The 18,272-nt window shown below is 36.1% G+C and overlaps 2 protein-coding genes across 2 annotated transcripts; both read right to left on the bottom strand.

Moving 5' to 3' along the window:
• Positions 1-1,671: 1,671 nt before the first annotated feature.
• On the bottom strand, positions 1,672-8,879 carry LOC117231595 (tropomyosin-1). Its single transcript, XM_033490176.1, has 7 exons — positions 8,491-8,879; positions 5,117-5,407; positions 4,701-4,834; positions 4,434-4,622; positions 4,097-4,172; positions 3,890-4,022; positions 1,672-2,048 (listed from the first exon to the last, which is right to left on the bottom strand). Exons 2-7 carry the CDS (start codon positions 5,354-5,356, stop codon positions 1,966-1,968), a joined length of 855 nt encoding a protein of 284 aa, XP_033346067.1. The 5' UTR covers positions 5,357-5,407; positions 8,491-8,879; the 3' UTR covers positions 1,672-1,965.
• Positions 8,880-13,222: 4,343 nt separating this feature from the next.
• Positions 13,223-14,058, bottom strand: LOC117231628 (putative odorant receptor 92a). The gene is made up of 2 exons (XM_033490232.1): positions 13,867-14,058; positions 13,223-13,443 (listed from the first exon to the last, which is right to left on the bottom strand). The coding sequence occupies exons 1-2, from the start codon at positions 14,056-14,058 to the stop codon at positions 13,273-13,275; spliced, it is 363 nt and encodes a 120-aa protein (XP_033346123.1). The 3' UTR covers positions 13,223-13,272.
• Between the last annotated feature and the right edge of the window lie 4,214 nt (positions 14,059-18,272).

Here is an 18,272-nt window from a genome sequence, read left to right as displayed (position 1 = left end):
AATGTTATTATTAGGTAACGAAAATTGTATATTAGATAAATACTGTGGTAGTTTTTATAGTTTTTGTAGTGCATTATTTATTGTATTAGAGAAAGAAATGTCTTGAATGTTGACTAAACGAGGAAATCTATTTCGATTCACGTTAATTGGCGCCATACGTATCGAAGTGTTTTTTTCTATGTTCGTTTTTGCTCAGTCATTTGGGCAAATTTGCATTGTCAAAACTTTAGTAACATTAATTGATATTAATTGATAATAATGTTACAGGAAGGTGATTGCGATGAAAGAGATTGAAGACATAATATAATATATAAGACCAATAACATGGTCTTTAGGCAAATTGAACTGATTTATCACTCATGAAATTACAGTATCTTTTCTTTTTTCACATTGTATTTTTCACTATAATTTTAAACTGCATTTTATGCTTTTGAACAGTCCTATTTATTTTATTCGAATTATACTCATCAAATGATATGCTATGAATCAAAGAAATTATTTTAGAACCGGGGCATTATTAGAAACAACAGAATGGCTATATACTCTGATGTTATATTCAGATCATTGGTACATCGTTTACATTGTTATTAATTGAATAATTCTAACTGATCATTCGAACCACAAAGTTTTATAAAATCTACCCTTTGTTAGCCGAATATTAAGAGTTTAAACGTTGTTTCTCTCCATAGAAGATGTTTTATTCAATCCCGTATCAATAAAGTTTCAAAAAGAATATTTCACTGTCCTAATATCAAGTAAACGTCACAAGATACATTTGTATTTTATCGTTTTATCATTGGGCCGATAAGTATATCACGGAATAATGCGCAGTTTCAACAACGAGAATAATTGTGGCAGAAAGTTTATCTTAGCGTAACTTTTGTATCCTCAACATATTCATTGTCTTTGATTGTTACAGTTTTTTAATACACATTATATACAGTTATATAATACCTGCGTTTTAGATGTGTTTCTTGTTTTGTAGAAATTATTCATGTTTTACAGATGAGTTTGTATATTTTTGTTCGTTGCATGCTTGAATTTTGACTGAGTATTATGTTTCCGCGGGTGGTGTCATACATGTCTAATTAGGTGTGTATATTTGTGAAAATAAAGTGATCCCGAGTATTCGCGGGCCATTGGAATAGACTAATGTTGTATATAATAATAATAAAGATTATGCACAACTACGCGTGGCAACGTTTCTAGATAATTACCAAATGTAAATAGTAGATAAGCAAATGTGTGTATGATTAATCATGACTTTCGAGGATATAGTACAAGACAGCACTCCTGAATTGATATGCCATTCGGTGTACATTTATGCGTTCGTTGTACATTTAATAAGTACATTGATGACTAATAAACATCTTATATAACTGTGCCTCTATAAAAATATGTTACGATAATTTTCAAACTAGAAAGAAGGAAATCCGACAGGTCTATTCCCAACGTATACACATGAACGAGAAATCTCTTTTTATTTCCATGTAGTTGATAATCATTAAATTTTTATATACTCACCTCTCCTTGTTGCAAGACGACGACGATACTTTTAATAAAACTTTCCGTATAGCGAGCGAGATAGAGAAATAGAGAAAGAGATAGATACGGATCCTGCTAAAAGTAGAAGTAGCTTTCCGATTCGAAATCTACTAAAAGTCCTTGCAATTAGTAACGAGATACCACATTACAGCAGTTTATTGGGTGTAATATTTCGTACAACAGTGTAACAGAGTAAAATTCCTTACGGATCTCCATACATTGACCATCTTCGTCGCGGTAACGTCGTACAACTAGACAAATAATATCCGATTTCCGACGATCTGTTCTCAGCCTCAGTGCTTTTTTGGCCGATCGTGCAACGATTGGTCGCGTTTTGGAGTCCTTGATGCGTAACATTGCAGTTCCATCCCCACGCATGACATTGTAATTATAGTAGGAAGCACAAAAGATCGAAATAACTTAGTATCCTGCCAATTCGGCGAACGTGGAGTCCATCTCGTCGGCGAGTGACTTGTATCTATCCTTGTTGATGCCCAATTCGTCTGGAAAAGTTGATAAAATAATCGAATTGCTGATATATTTCCTTCTTTGATTTTAGTAACATTTTACATCTAACGAGTCGTTTTACATCTAATCAAGAACGATCCTACGAACTTTCTACTTGATTCTTGTGCATTTGCCCGGTAAACAGTTGCACTTCGTTCAGAATTGGGAACGTTTCGGGTAACTCGGTTCAACGAGCTTTCGTTTACCGGTCAAGCACGGATCGATACACTACTTATTTTAATGAACCTAAGTCACAGTTTGGAATTAATGTGAACATAGAGATCATCAGAGTTTGTTCGCTATTGAAAGTATGTTAACCCCTACGCAAAAAGAAGTTATATTAGATGGAAATGTTATGATGCAACGACATTCGTTCTAAAGAAAAAAAAAAAAGAAAAAGAATAAAAGCACACTTATAGCTTGATCAAAATATAGGAATGTCGTACAACGTGGTGTATGTCAGTGTGCTCGTACAATTCGAAATTGTACACAAAATGCATCGTGTGATAGGAAATGTTAAACGAAGCGGTTAATACTTTATCACTTTACTCGAAGCATGTAAGTATCGTGAGGTGTAGTATACCTTTGCAGGAGTCTAAGACAAAACAGTTTTACAAGGGATTGGTAAATGTACCTGACGTACGACGGCCCACATAAACGTGCGAAGCTTTTTGTTTTATTTTATTCTGTTAAGTGCCTTGTGTGTGTATGTTCATGTGTTCTTGTACGCGTATATTAATAGACAATGCTTAACGTAAACGACAAGTACTAATTAATCTGTTTTTATAAAAAAAAAAAAAACTAAGCAAAGCGCTCCCAAATCGGACGATTGAAACAGTGATCGGGCAGTAAACAAAGAAAGAAAAAAGAAGGGAAATCACAAGAGAATAAAATGGAACCAACGGAACTTTAAACATGAACGATGATCGATAAAAAAGAATGATACTGTCGGTTTTACATGACCGTGAAAACGCAAGAAAAAAGGCAAAAAAAAAGACGGAGAATGCACTTTTAACATCTCCTTTGTTGGTTTTTCGGTCGTAAAAAAGTAAAAATTACGCCCAAATTTGGAAGCTATTGCAGCGGAAAAGAAGAAAAAATCAGCTAAAGCGGAAAAGTATCTTTGAAAGAGAGAAGATAACGATACAGAAATAGCTAAATATGTTTCGTGTACAGGAATAAACGAGAAAATTTGAAACGACTATGGATGATATTTTTTTTTTTTTTTTTAGTAGCCAGAAAGCTCAGAGAATGTCTTGTCCAATTCTTCGCAAATCGTTTTGCGTTTCTCCTTCTGCTGGTGCAATATGTCTGCAAAGAAAATCAGTTGCGTTGCACGATGAAGTGTCGCTTGTTAACGCGGATATCTATTAACGAACACTACCTTCGTAATCTCTGTAACTATAAAGAAATTTATGCGAGTAAAAATGAATATTTTTTTTTTAAATCACTCTCTTAGTCATATTCAGTGGAAAGTCGCGGCTCGACTAAATTTATCAACGTAACTTGAAAATATTCGTAATAATTAATCGACTTGCGACGTGTGCAGCATGTACTAAAGTGTGTTTGACGTTATTCAAGGTTGGCAAATTGGCCACGAGTCTTTGATTGCATTCCAGTAGAATTGGATAACGGAAGCGTTGCTGTCAATTTGCCAAATTACGTCAGACACCCGTTTAGATTCGGTGCAAAGTACTCTGAGATCACTCTGCAGCAACGGAGTAGTAAATATTTGTAAAGAAATAAATTCGTTGCTTATTTAAGAAAATACGCTGCTTGAACGATGTTAATCCAGTAAAGATGGTGTTAGAACGAAAGAAAGTCATTTCGACTTTACCTTCGAGCCTGTCGACCTCCTTCTGCAGTTTCTTAACAGTTTTCTCAGCAAATTCGGCACGGGCTTCAGCTTCCTTTAGTTTCACTGTTAGGGTCTTGAGCTGGCGCTTGAACTCCTCGACTCTTTGATTAGCCTAATCGAATCCAGTCGGTCAAATTGTTTATCCGAAATGCGTTCCCAAACACCGTGAAAAATCGACAAACTCACCTTCTCTTCGGATACTTCCAAAGATTTCAAGCTGTTACCGACCACTTTAAGTTCCTCTTCAAGTTCCATGATCTTGCTGTAACGTTGTAAATAATATGCTTTAAGTAGGAACAATTATTTACGAGTAGACTGTGAATTTTTCATATTGTTGTAAGTAAACAGAATAAAATGGAGATTCATTTTACCTTCTAAAATTTATGATACAAGTACTCACTCTATCGTTGGTACTTTACCTACTTTTCTATGTTATAAGGATTCTATTGCATCGTTAAGTTTTACGTAAACGCATAGAAAGTCGCAATCTATTTACGAATAACATTCCTCGGGGGCAACTTACGCTTCACCAGACTTGACTCGATCCTCAGCGACTTCCAACTCGTCTTCAACAAAGGCCAGCTTTCGCGATACTTCGTCCGATTTCCCATCAGCGTCCTCGGCAAGCAGACGAGCCTCTTTCAGTTGATTCGTCAGCTGATCCATCCTCTCTTCATCCTGTTGCGCGCGGTTTTCCAATACTTTGCACATACTGCAATTACGTTCATTAACATAATTCCGTTTCTATCTATCGTACAACAGTTTCACGATCGAATTTCTCAACATTTACCGGCTAGATTCGTCGGCAGCCTGAGAAGCTTCGGCCAACTTGGCAGTGGCAGTATTCAATCGTTCCTCGGATCTCTCCAAGTCCTCCTCAATCAATTGTACTTTTCGGTTCAGAGCGGCGACCTCGGATTCGGCCTGAAATTAGAAAGCTCTCGTGACTCATTGGCCTTTTAAAAAAGGGGGAGCACAGGGCGAAACAGATGATCCCTCGTGTTACGAGACACCATAGCTAGCGTAAAACTGCGTCACACTGAGTCATCGATCTTAAAACGAAGGTATAAAACTACGGTATAAATATAAATAAAATTTCTCGGCGAAAAATTGACTTGGACCTGGTCCAAGGTAAACTGGAGCAATGACAGAACTAGGGCGAAATCCTTAATCGTAACAGACTAACGGAAACATTAGGTTACTCACGTTAGTCAGAGCTTTCTCTTTTTCTTCGAGATCCTTGTTGGCCTGATCCAGGGCTTGTTTGTTGGCTTGAAGGTCGGCTTCAACCTGGGTAAGCTTCTTTTGTAATTCACCGACTTCCTCGTTGACCTTATCCGCGCGCATATTCGCCTCCTTCGCCTGTCCTTCGCAGGCATCGGCTTTATCCATCGCATTATCCTTTTCAAGCTTCATCGCTTGCATCTTCTTCTTGATCGCGTCCATGGTGGCGGCCTTTTTCTTTTGCCGGCTTCCTTCAAGAAACTATCGAGTTCACTGAAATTTTCCATGATCCTTTCTCTTAACGATTGGTCGAACATCGTTTCTAGTGGTCTTTCTGATTAGGTGTTAAAAATTTCGAAACACTTGAAACGTGGCAATCGATGTTTGTCTGTTCGATGAAACAGCATAAACTTGGATTTCTCGATGTTAGTGGAATTATATCAACGGGTTTAGTCTTGGCAGACAAATCAGACGAGATTATCGATTTCAGATAAGTCGTAAGGGGTCTTTTGTTCTTCTACGACGCGATAATCGTCTCGTAGAAATATATCTTTTACACTTGCGAGGAGAAGATTTGTATAGAAGTCACGAGTCACTCACTGCGAACATACACTTGATAAAAAATTAATATACGTCTTATAGTCTTAAATACGTAATTAGAGTCAAATGATGGGCCCATTCGATATAATAATTAATTGACCGTTTAAATATTTCGACGAACTCTATGAAATACACGTTCGAAATAAATATCTTGTAATTTCTATATATATTTTCGGTTTTGTTTCAAGCTACATCAACGTAATCATGGCAATTGCGTCTCGTTACAGCGTTAATAAAATTTCGAAAGGTTTTGCATGACACATATATGCAATATACGAAGACAACAGGATAAGAGGAATTATAAATCACATTTTCTCCGCTATATATCTTTGAACTTAGCAAATTCTCTGCTCTTTTAATTGCATATTTTATGTGAAAATACTCTTTCCAGACGTAAGACGCTATCGAAATCAAAAGACCAAGAAGAATGCGACGCTACCTCCTGTGATCTTCATATTCATACATGGTCTCTACATGAATTCGAATACTTTGATGATCCACCGTATACATATGTTTCACGGCTGTGACTCGTCATCGTTTTAACCCTGAAAATAAACGGATGGGTCCGCGAATAAAGTAGGCGATGGGCTTGCATATTTTCACGATCGTAGGGAGTTCTGCGAGTCATAATCCGGCAGATGATACCGTCCGGCTTCGCGATGACGAGGAACGGGGCACATCGGTGCGTCTACGGAAATAGCATCCATAGGCAGGCTCTATAAATATGCGCGGAACGACGAGGAGAGGACGGCGGCCGACGTTAGTGAGGCCGCAAGGCGAGGAGTCCAAAAAGCACGAGCGTAACCCAGAAGAACGAGCTTTACTTGGCCGCCACCGACGACCGACATTCGATCTAACTGCCGCGTATTAATAGCATTTACGAAATCATCGTCGCCACCTCGCGATCTCGCGGTTCGATCCTGCATATTCGGTTCTTGGGATTTGTCAAGCTATAGGAAATGTTTCTTTTTTTTTATTTCATTCGTTATGCCCAATTTCTCCAATTGGAAGTACAGAGAGCAAGACCCGATTAGCCTTTTACTTGTGAATAGAGTAAAGAATTTATACAATGCACCTCGTATGAACAGATATATAAAATATACAAAGTAAAATAGAAATACTCGCGGTGGTGTTAAACAGAACACGCTGAATCTGATCTCCATTTCGGCCCCGTTTCTTTAGCTACGTTCACGAGCATACGAATTTGCATAACCGTCAGCAGTGTACTTATCGCAACAATATCTGTGATATTGTTGTTAACCTATGACGAATATATCGATCAACCGATCGATCAATCTTCGATCGACGAAGCCTGGATTAATTCCGGGGACATGTAAGTTACACGATGGATATATTTCGTAGTCGTTGTAATGTAATGTCGTTGGATATATTTCGTAGTCGTTGGAATGTAAACAAGGTACAAGATCGCAGAAGGGATGGGAATATTTGAATTCATTAAATCGATTATTCGATAGCTGAATGACCACATTCGACCCTATTTCAGGATATTATTAGCACCTGGAAAGTTTTGGCATTTGGTTACCCATGGGTGCCAAAATGACATCACTGACCATCATTCTCGGTGGTCGATAACAACAGCGGATTGGTCGGATTATTTAATAGCAAACAGGCGTTGTTAGATGTTTAGCGGATGAATTTTGGTTGCCTTTAAGGTTTAAGCGGGACTACGGAGATTAATGGTGTAGAAAGATCGTTATGCGAATGCTACTTACGACATTGCGTTTTGTTAGATCCAAAAGTAAATTCCCGAAGCGTTAGCAGAGCTGTTGTTAATTGGCAGCGGTTAATATGTTGCAAAAGCGCCCCGGTTCCTTACACCGTCGGTCTTCCTGCAAGCATTTAAACCACTAATATACTTTAATCGCGTAGACAATTTGGTGTATCGATGCAGATAGGATGAATGATTGGATCGTAACGATTGATTATAGTTAATATCGAGTTGGGCTTTTCAAAATACGTAGTATTCGTCGAATTCACTAGGCAAACGTTAGCGGTTGAAAATAGCACACGTAAACGAAACGATTCGATGATGGCAACCGGTTTATTTTTGCCACAAAGTGGACCACAATATTTCATCTTTTCGGGATTTCTCATTAACATCTATAACATTTTCGTTATCTGAAATTTTAACGTTGATTATAGCCAACGAAAAATTGTATCGTAAAACGAGGTACTAACATGACGTACATTTGTTAATGGTAAGCAGTGTTATGTTAGGATTAACGCTACTTACAAGCATCGCCAAAGCAGTTTTTTTTGTGAAAAACCTTCGAGACGGATGCACCTCGAAGCCAAAGCGGATTAATTCGCTTCCACAGCCTTCTTCGTGGCTGGCACTGTCTCGTTGCAAATCAAGTATTTTCTACGTGCGTTTTTCAACTTGAAGCTTGTTAGTCGAAGAAGCAGCTCCATTAGTAGCGTAATAAATCTTCGTGGTAACAAAAATTCAACGATTAATCCAACTATACAGTCTTCTTTCACCGAACGGTTCCATCGTCGAAGATGAAAATCTTCGACATCCTCAAGTTTCTCGCACTGGTGAATTTTGCACCAGTTCTCACGCACACGTCCATCCACATCCTTCCTCCCTTTCTTTCTTTCACACTCGCGTCACGATCACCGATCCATGGAACAAAAGATAGCCGAGCATCGAGAGAACGAGAATATAGAAACAGCCAGAGAATAAAAAAAGAGAAGCGATCGGTCGGGGAAGAATTTCGTGATAATTCACTTACCTAACCCGAGCGAGTAGAGTGGCGCGAGTCGAGTGTTCCGAGGGTGCTTCGTAAAGCTTCTTGCTCGACGAGGACGCTTGTAATCGAGGCGAAGCCAAAGGTGGGGAGCCCAAAAATGGACCGCCACAGAAAATTCTACGGGGGTGGGGTCCTCCGCGTTTATTTTCTGCTCGCGCCTCCTCGAAAATTTCTCTCACCTTCCAATCGGAAGACACTGGCTGGATTCAGTGATTTTCCAATTTACAGATCGATTTCGAATTACGAAATATGTTTATGATAAACCGTTCAATTTATCTTATCGATGTTCAAGATAGATTTTATCAGTCGATATTGTTATTTATCTGTTAGTAGATGTAAAGACAATTAATTTGCTCCCTCTACGTTGAATCGATTTATAGATATACATTTATGGCGTACATCGTACTAGTATATATATATATATATTTATAGATGGATTTCGAATTGCGAAACGAAATTTTCCAAGGAGACTAGTTTAATGATCTTAACAATGTTGAAGGTACGTTTTAACGATTCTGTTATTAGGTGTAGAAATCAATTTCGTGCATTTCTAATAAAGATATTGTTTCACTGTATATTTTAAAGCTATCAAGTATTAATCTTGACATTCTTAAAATATGGCATAGATGTATAAGATGATCTCGAGAGGCAATTAATTTTCAATTGAAAAATGAAACTAAAAGGCGATTCATTTTCAATCGAATTGACTGCAAAACAAAATCGATAAATTTGTCTAAATAGAGCACATCATTAATTCGACATCTAATATATGAAATCATTGATTATATTAGTGGTATTAGTATTATGATATTAGTAGTATTTTTATTATACAATGTTATAGGTCAGAACATTAGAGAATCGAAACAAAAGAACACGATAACGATTTTAACGATTCGACCATGGCCTGTTTCGTTGTTCGTTACTATTTTCGAGTGTTTTGCAGCGTGTTATACTTTATACACCGAATAGGAGCTTTTAACTAGCTACAATCAGACGGTCAGAAATAATAAACGTCTAGCTTGGTAGCTCGAGTAACAAGCCTTGAAAAAAGGCGTAAATATGCGTAAGATTACTAATCGTAGATATTCATCGTGATAGTGTTTGTGTCCTCTAAATGTATGGACCATAGAGCCACATTCATTACGATTAAAAATATTTTTCGGTTGCACTTATGCAACCTTGTCTAGTCGACATGAAAGATCACGTCTGCTATATATGTAGATCAATAATATATTAAATCGTTCTCCCAAGTTCGAAGAACGATCTTTTACCTTCACTTTGTTTCCATACGAACAATAAATAAAATTTTGTAACATCGTTCTGCTTTGTTAGAAATGTCGCTATGAATTCGGTGCTTAAAATATCTACCTCTATTCCGGCACAGAATCAAAAAGCTTTCAAAAGTTTGCAGCAGGATTGTCAAGTGTACAGGCTCGTTTAACGTTCTGATTGATTTAAATAAATGTTTCATAATAAATGTCATTTTTATGGTCTATAATACAATACAAAATTGTTAGAATTTGCAATAATATTTTATAATTTAATAGTCGAAAGTATTGAAGTTTTACTATGTGACGTAAAAAATTATAAAGATATAGAGATCAGAATTATAGTGATTTTTATTTATTATATAGATTTATTTATTGTGATTGAAGCAAAAAATTATAACTATTTAATCTGAATGTAATGCAGTAATGTGATACAACTAAAGACAACAAAATTTAACTACTCAACTTACAACCTACAACTAACAATTTACAACAACTTACGAGTAACGATTTAACCCGCAACTAGTCGCAACTGCAACTAGTCGCAATTCACTGCAAACTCCAACTGCAAAATTATAGACTACTTTTTTTTTTATCACAAAGGATATAACCTAAGAAACACGAAGATGGTACTCCGCTGGGGATAGCCACCCACATGTTATATTATTATACCACTAAGCTATAATATTTTACCAAATGTCCTACTGGACAAATTGTAAAATTTAAATAAATAAATAAAAAAACTACAGTTCGATATAAAAAAAAAACTTTTTTTTTACGTGGAGGGAACTTTCATAGGCATCCGCGTTCTCCGGGGAGAGGAAAAAAAAATTTTTTTTTTTTTTTAGCGTGGGAAAATCTTCATAGACACCTTATCTCATCGCGCGAGGCGGGACCAGGGTGCCGGATTTTTACCGGCTAAAAACCCACGGGCGGGCTTAGGAACGCGAGTGACGCAACCTGGGGGTACTTTCTCCCAAGCACTCTTAGAAAGTAACTACAACATGGTAGGCAAGGGAGAGAATTCTCCCGCCCTCTTGCCCGTTATACATTAAATTCTAAGAAGGACCTGGGTTTCCGCCTCTGCACAAACAAATGTGCCCAGGATGGTTTCGAACTCGCGAACACATTACTACCAGTTAGTGCCCTTTCGAGCGTAGCTATAAGCCCGCCGAATATTTACTTGTTGTTCACTCATAACTATCTCCATCAAGTTGTCCTTATACCAAAGTTTTCAGTGTTGCTATAACAGACACGTGTTTTATAGCTGTTGACCCAAGATGGTCACGTAAACCTTTTTTAATTATAGAATGTCCTAAAAAGCCACATGCATATTGTCCATCGAAATTTCCCACTTCTTGGCCCGTCAGCACTTTTATTGTTTTCCATCTGTAGATCATTGGAATTTCTCCAAGAGTTTTTCCACGATACTACAAAGATGAAATTACAACGTGATCACTTGTTATTTTAACAGATCTGTCAGTTATTACTATAAAAATAAATTCTTCATTATGTCAGCAGGTGGTATGGCCCAATCCATATCATAAATAGCATCGCGAACTTTGTTGCTCTAAAAATTACTTTTGCAATTGTGAGTAAATGAAAACATGTATCACAATTTGAGATCAAATTCATCTTGCATAATGATATATTAGCTACTAATATTAATAAGTTAGTAAGTTACAAGTCACAGGTCACAAAGTACTTTTTTATAATTCTACAATTTTATACCACATGGAATAATCAGTTGTCTTTTAATTCGTAAAATTTACATATACAACGTTATTTGTTTTACTACGAATCGTGCTTAGTTGTTTATTATAATACCGATAACTTGTAAGATCAAAAATTTTATTTGTAACATTAAATTCATTCTACACGAGAGCGCAAGAAATGAGAAAAAATCACTCTGTTCTTGTCCTTCTCGCGACATTAATTAATCACCGTACCATAATATTATCATTAGACACAGAGTAAAAATCTCAAATAAAATCGTCGTTTCTACTATTCCGTGCTATTGTACTCAAAAATACATGTAGCGATCGAATAGAAACGAAAAGCAGTGGCAACTTTTAACGTCATCTCTTTCCCAAACCAACAGTATAAATACACCTGCATAAGCATACAGCACAAATAGAAGCTTTTCCAGACGGAGTTCATAGAGAATGGATCTATCGTAGAAAGCTTGTAGATACTCAAACATAGTATTATCGAACTTATATAGAATTATAAGAAAATCATGTATTGGAACAGTCGGTTCACTGTTTCGGCAAATCTCCAATCAAATAATAAATTAGAAAATTCGATACTAAGAATTTCAAAATTTTTGACCACGAAAAATTCACATTTATTTGTACTCGTAAATTTCGTGGTGATGTCCAATTAAATTCTCAATAATTTTATTGCATCTTATCTTGAATTCTTAGTTAGACATGGTGTTCCTTTTCACTGCCGTCAATGAGAATTATAGATTTTTAGTTCGATGACAAAGTATCTCAAATTGCACGCCAACTCGTATCATCAATCTTGAGGTCAGTGAATGAATAAACGAGTTGTTTGATACGCTAGGGATATGGTGTACAGTTTTTGGGAGGATAAGTCGTACGATATCCAGTCATGATTCCATTTTCCTATCTTTTTGCTTTGAAGATTGTAATATACGAAACGTAAAACATCTAATTAGTTTTTCTCCTCATCGATCTTTTTCTGCCTTTCGATACATTCCTATTATTATTACATTTCACACATCCCCTTTAGTTGTTCGAATATGAAAAACATAACTATTTCCCAGTAGAAGCTTTCAAGAGCAAAATTTCTCTAAAGTTTCATAGCTGATCGCAGACGATATGATTGGCTAAAAAATAGGCTAAAAAAAACTATTGGTATCTTTTTTCACTTCCCCAAAGTCACAGAGTTCCATTTATACGATTGAGGGTAAAATACGGCGTCGATAAACGAAGAAATGGTCGAATTTGCCGTAGAAATGGATAATGATTCATCGGCTATTATCTGTCTCCCCTCCACGAGGGGAAAATTAATAAGAAGTAAACTGTAGAACACGCAGCACCATCAGTCTGCTTTCGTCGGTCGCAAGAGAAAGAAGGTCGCGGTTTACCGATATACTTTGTTTTGAATAGTTTCATTGACAGGAGAAGAGGAACACAAGTGAAATGTGTCGCTAAGGGCAAGTGATTTAAGCATGTACATATGTGTTATTCAAGTTTCATATAATTTATTGGAATGCACTTCGGATACTCTAGTGCAAGTTTCCAGTGTTTTGAAAGATTTGTTTTTTTCTTTTCCTTTCTCCAAGTGAACAGTTATTACTCTATTCGGAAGAATCGAAGAAAGACGGTTCTATGTTAAGAAATTATCCTTTGTTTTCACGATTCCTGGCTCTGTTGAAACACACTGAACACGGAGTAAGAAGTCTTCAGTAGCTACAACATAAATGTTTCCCATAATTTTTTACCTACAAATATAAAGGAAAAAAGGTTTAGGCGATACTGACTGTCATGAAGGACTCAAGGTTGACGGAGATAACGTAAATACTGGTAAATTCGATCGGTCTCATAGCGCGCCTCATTAGCATCAAAAAAGCTCTCTTAACGTTGTTATTTAACGATGTCCAGTCGCTTCTGAATATTACATCAGAAAGTTCCAAACTCTGCACAGAAAATTATATCATTTTACTCAATTAGTTGTAAAATTTCCAGAAGGTGGGATTTCCTGTCAATGGACTGCGGATATTTATGTAAATTCATATTCTTGTGCATACAATTGGAGAAGTAGAGCTTCAGTACAGTTGTTTCACCTACAAAAAATTGTAATATTACAATATTTTTATATATTTGCCTATTTTTTTCCACGTTAAGCGCTTTCTATGCATTGATGGACCTTTAAATTTCTCATAATTGCATAAATATCCTTAGTCTAATTATGATACGAGCATTTTAGACTGGCAGGAAATGTGAAGTCTCTATATGAACGCTATTCACTTAAAAGAAAATCATATCCAAACGTATAGGTGTGATGCGTACAGGAAATCCAACCTTAAGGTTTTATTACATTCTTCGTCGTAATGTTGAACCTTAAGCTTGACTTCATTCCCGAACCAACAGTAGTAAAATATCTGCATCAACGAGAAGTTCATAAAGAGGATCCTTCCTATGATGTTCGAATCCATTTCCATTTGTGTTATTTGATAAAGGTTGAAACAGATCATACACAGACTTGTATAGAATTGAAAAAACATGATCGCCCTAAATTCCTCGTTCACCATTTCGCCAAATCTGTAAACTCGTAAATAAGAAAATGTTACAGTGAAGAAGTTATACAGGGTAGTTGGTAACTGGTGGTACAAGCGGAAAGGGGGCGATTCTACGTGAAAAAAGAAGTCGAAAATATAGAATAAAAATTTTTCGTTTGAGGCTTTGTTTTCGAGAAAATCGACTTTGAATTTTCGCTCGGTACGCGTGCACTTTATCACGTCTCGTTATAACGGATCTCACTGTAGATCGTTGTCTCGATGGAAAAATAAAAAAAAAATTTTTTTATTCTATATTTTCGACTTCTTTTTTCGCGTAGAATCACCCCCTTTCCGCTTGTACTACCAGTTACCAACCTGTATACTTTATTTCTCTGCGAAGTTATCAAAAGAGAAATAAATCGGCAAACTGACTTGTATATCTGATTGTGATGACGAACACACAGCTTCACTGAGTAATTCTGGTTCGATTCGATGTTCTTTAGACGATGCTCTAGTATTTCGAATTGGCAGGTAATATGAATTAGTAGGCCACTGTACAGAGAATCAGTAGCGACGCATCCAAAGGAGCATATCGTCGTGAATAACGACTGATAAAGCAAAGTAAGCAGAAATGCAGATGCAGACGAATAGTCGTATGGTACCCATGTTCGATACGTTAGTTGTCTTTTCTTATACGTCAGAAGCGATTCCATAAATAGATAAAAATTACTAGTCATGAGTATCGTCATATAACCAAGTGTGTTCCAGCTAGAAGAAAAAAGAAAATAGAAAAATGCTTTCAGTCGAAGAAGCATTGTCGATCAATTGAAAGTAAGTTCATATTTAATGCAACAATCTATATTTTTGTAGGTAAATATATAGTTATCATACTACTAACACAATTTAACCTTAACATCGAAAATTATTTGTTGTATTAGGCAATATTATTAGACGACTTATTGCAGATGCATTTGTGTATTCGTTTAGGTTGTAGAGGATTGTAAATAATGGTTGTTGGAATAACGAAGTAACTCGGTGTTGAAATCGTCAAGTATACTTAAAATAATTAATAAATAAATAAATACAGATAATGTCGTTAAGACGCTCGTACTAACAAATTCGCTAAGATAGTGTATAATCGCTAAAATACTCGCGATTAAAATAAAAATAAAATAATTACATTGTGTGTATCCTAATGATATTGATACTCCGAGACAAAACAACATGATATGAATCGTCCTCTAGCTCATGTGTTGTTACAAGTTCATCTAATCATATCTATATACATGATAGGAAGTTTTCATTTCAACAAACTTACTCGGTAACTTTGTCGAATCTCAACAAAATTTCGAATTCTTGTTGGTTCATTGGCAAAAGTGGCTCTTTCTGTAGAGTGTCGCGCAAACGTACGAAGCTTTCGCGATACATCAACATAACGGAGACCTTGATGGTTGTGAGGAACGATCCCATCGTCACGTGAAAATTATCACTGAAGTCGTCTATGTTTTCTACATTGTATATCATATCCATTATTAAACAAAGAAAGAAAGTATTCAAGACCAGGAGCGAGAATACCGTATAAATCTTGTACAAAAATTTTTTGCGGGGTGTTTTCCACGAAGGCGGTGGTAAACAGCCGCACAATGTGAACAATAAAAATGTCCATCGTAGTATATGCATGCTTGATGCCCAAACGTTTTATTATCACGCACTTCCTTCGTTTAACCGATCCTTATTTCGTTATAGTAACAGTGAAAGTAAGTATGCAGAGAAATTATCGAAAATGTAGAAAGAAGTGAGTTATACGCCACTCTCGAGCAGTTACTTCGACTCTTGTTCGAAGTTAGAAATGTAACTGACGACTGTAAAATCAATTCCCTCTTACTTCTTTCAACAGACTTATTTTCTACTGCAATTACCCTTCGCTGTACGTATCATTACTATAATAGTAGTGTGTGACACGATGCCATTGGATGCGTATCTACCGTTTAAAGAATAATGAATCAACCCTTCGTACTCTTACATATTTTTTTCATACCCCTCTTCATATTATCCTTTGTTGCGAGCTAATATAGCGTAAATATTCACCTTCGATAATGTTTCGTAAAATAGAACGAGCGAAGAATATTATCCACAAATTGGACGGAAGAATTTTTAGTTGAAAATGAAATATCGTCCACGTGTGCTTCTTCAACATATCACAAGGGATAAACGTGCAACATATTTTCTTCTACGATCAGGCAAGTATTTATGAGTTGGCATTTCATGGTGCAAAGTTTATTGTCACGTTCTCTACATGCATCGGTACATTTGCAGAACGATATCCACCGGAAGCATCGATACAAATAGTCTCAAGATCCACTGCACTTCTATTTCATGCCACCATTTAGTTCGTTGCAACATGAATTCGGTATTTATAACGTCTACCTCGAATAAGGGAACCAAGCATCACTAGAGTAGCAGAAAGCTTTCAAAAAGTTGCAGTAGTACCGTCAGGTGTACAGATGCGTTTTTAAATTGTGTGGTTTACAAAGCTAGAAGATAAAATTTCAAACATTTTATTTGTATATTCCACAATTCGCGATATAGGAGGTACGTTAATTTGTTGATTAAATTCTGCATTTTTATTTCCCAGCCATGATCGTCATGAGTACATTAGTGAGAGTGTTGTATGACCGTGCACAACGGTAAAAAGGACACACACTTTTACAATAACTGTAGACAACTTACGATAATTAAACAGTCAGTAAAAATTGAATCACAGTAACAACGAAAATTCTTATTTACTCGTAGAGTTTGACAGAAGATTGTACGAAGAGTAAGTCATCTTCATGATCTATAATAAAGTACAAAGTTATTAGAATCGCAATAATAATTTATAATTTAATGATTATTTGTTTTACTACGAATCGTGCTTAGTTTTTTATTATAATACCAATAACTTGTAAGATCAAAAATTTTATTTGTAACATTAAATTCATTCTACACGAGAGTGCAAGAAATGAGAAAAGATCACTCTGTTCTTTTCCTTTTTGCAACTTTAATTAATCACCGTATCATAATCATTATCATTAGACACTGAATAAACATTTCAAATAAAACCGTCGTTTCTGCTTCCCGTGCTATTGCACTCGAAAATACATGTAGTGATCAAATAGAAATGGAAAGCGGTACCAACCTTCAACGTCACCTCGTTCCCAAACCAACAGTATAAATACACCTGCATTAGTATACAGCACAAATACAAACCGCCCCATAAGAAGTTCATACTGAACGGATCTACTGTGGAAGACTGATAGACACTTAGACATAGTACTATCGAACTTATGCAAAATTGCAAGAAAATCATGTACTGAAACACACTGTTCACTGTTTCGGCAAATCTGCAATCAAAAAAAAATTAGAAAATTCGGTACTAAAAATTTCAAAATCTATGATCACGAAAAATGCACATCTATTTGTAAATATCGTAGTGATGTCTAATTAAGTTCCCAATAATTTTATTGCATCTTATCTTGAATTCTTCGTTAGACATGGTGTTCCTTCTCGCTGCCGTCAATGAGAATGATGGATTTTTATTTCGATGACAAAGTATCTCAAATTGCACGCCAATTCCTATCTTGAGGTCAGTGAATCAATAAACGAGTTGTTTGATACGCTAGGGATAAGGTGTACAGTTTTTGGGCGGATAAGTCGTACGATATCCAGTCGTGATTCCATTTTCCTATCTTTTTGTTTTGAAGAGTATTAGTACTTATTATTATTACATTTCACACATCCTCTTTAGTTGTTCGAATATAAAAAACATAACTATTTCCCAGTAGAAGCTTTCAAGAGCAAAATTTCTCTAAAGTTTCATAGCTGATCGCAGACGATATGATTGTCTAAAAAATAGGCTAACAAAAAAACTATTGGTATCTTTTTTCACTTCCCCAAAGTCACAGAGTCCTATTTAATAGATTGAAGGCAAAATACGGCGTCGATACGCGAAGAAATGGTCGAATTTGCCGTGGAAATGGATAATGATTTATCGGCTATTATCTGTTTCCCTTCCACGAAAATTAATAAGAAGTAAACTCTGGAACACGTAGCATCATCAGTCTGTTTTCGTCGGTCGCAAGAGAAAGGAGACCGATAGATTTTATTTTGAATAGTTTCATTGACGGAAGAAGAGGAACACAAGTGAAATGTGTCGCTAAGGACAAGTGATTTAAGCATGTACATATGTGTTATTCAAGTTTCATATA

This window comes from Bombus vosnesenskii, unplaced genomic scaffold, assembly GCF_011952255.1.
Source record: "Bombus vosnesenskii isolate JDL3184/JDL3185 unplaced genomic scaffold, Bvos_JDL3184-5_v1.1 scf7180000013273, whole genome shotgun sequence".
Lineage (NCBI taxonomy): Eukaryota > Metazoa > Arthropoda > Insecta > Hymenoptera > Apidae > Bombus > Bombus vosnesenskii.
The sequence above is the reverse complement of the archived record's forward strand: the minus strand, read 5'-3'. Positions and strand labels throughout refer to the sequence as shown.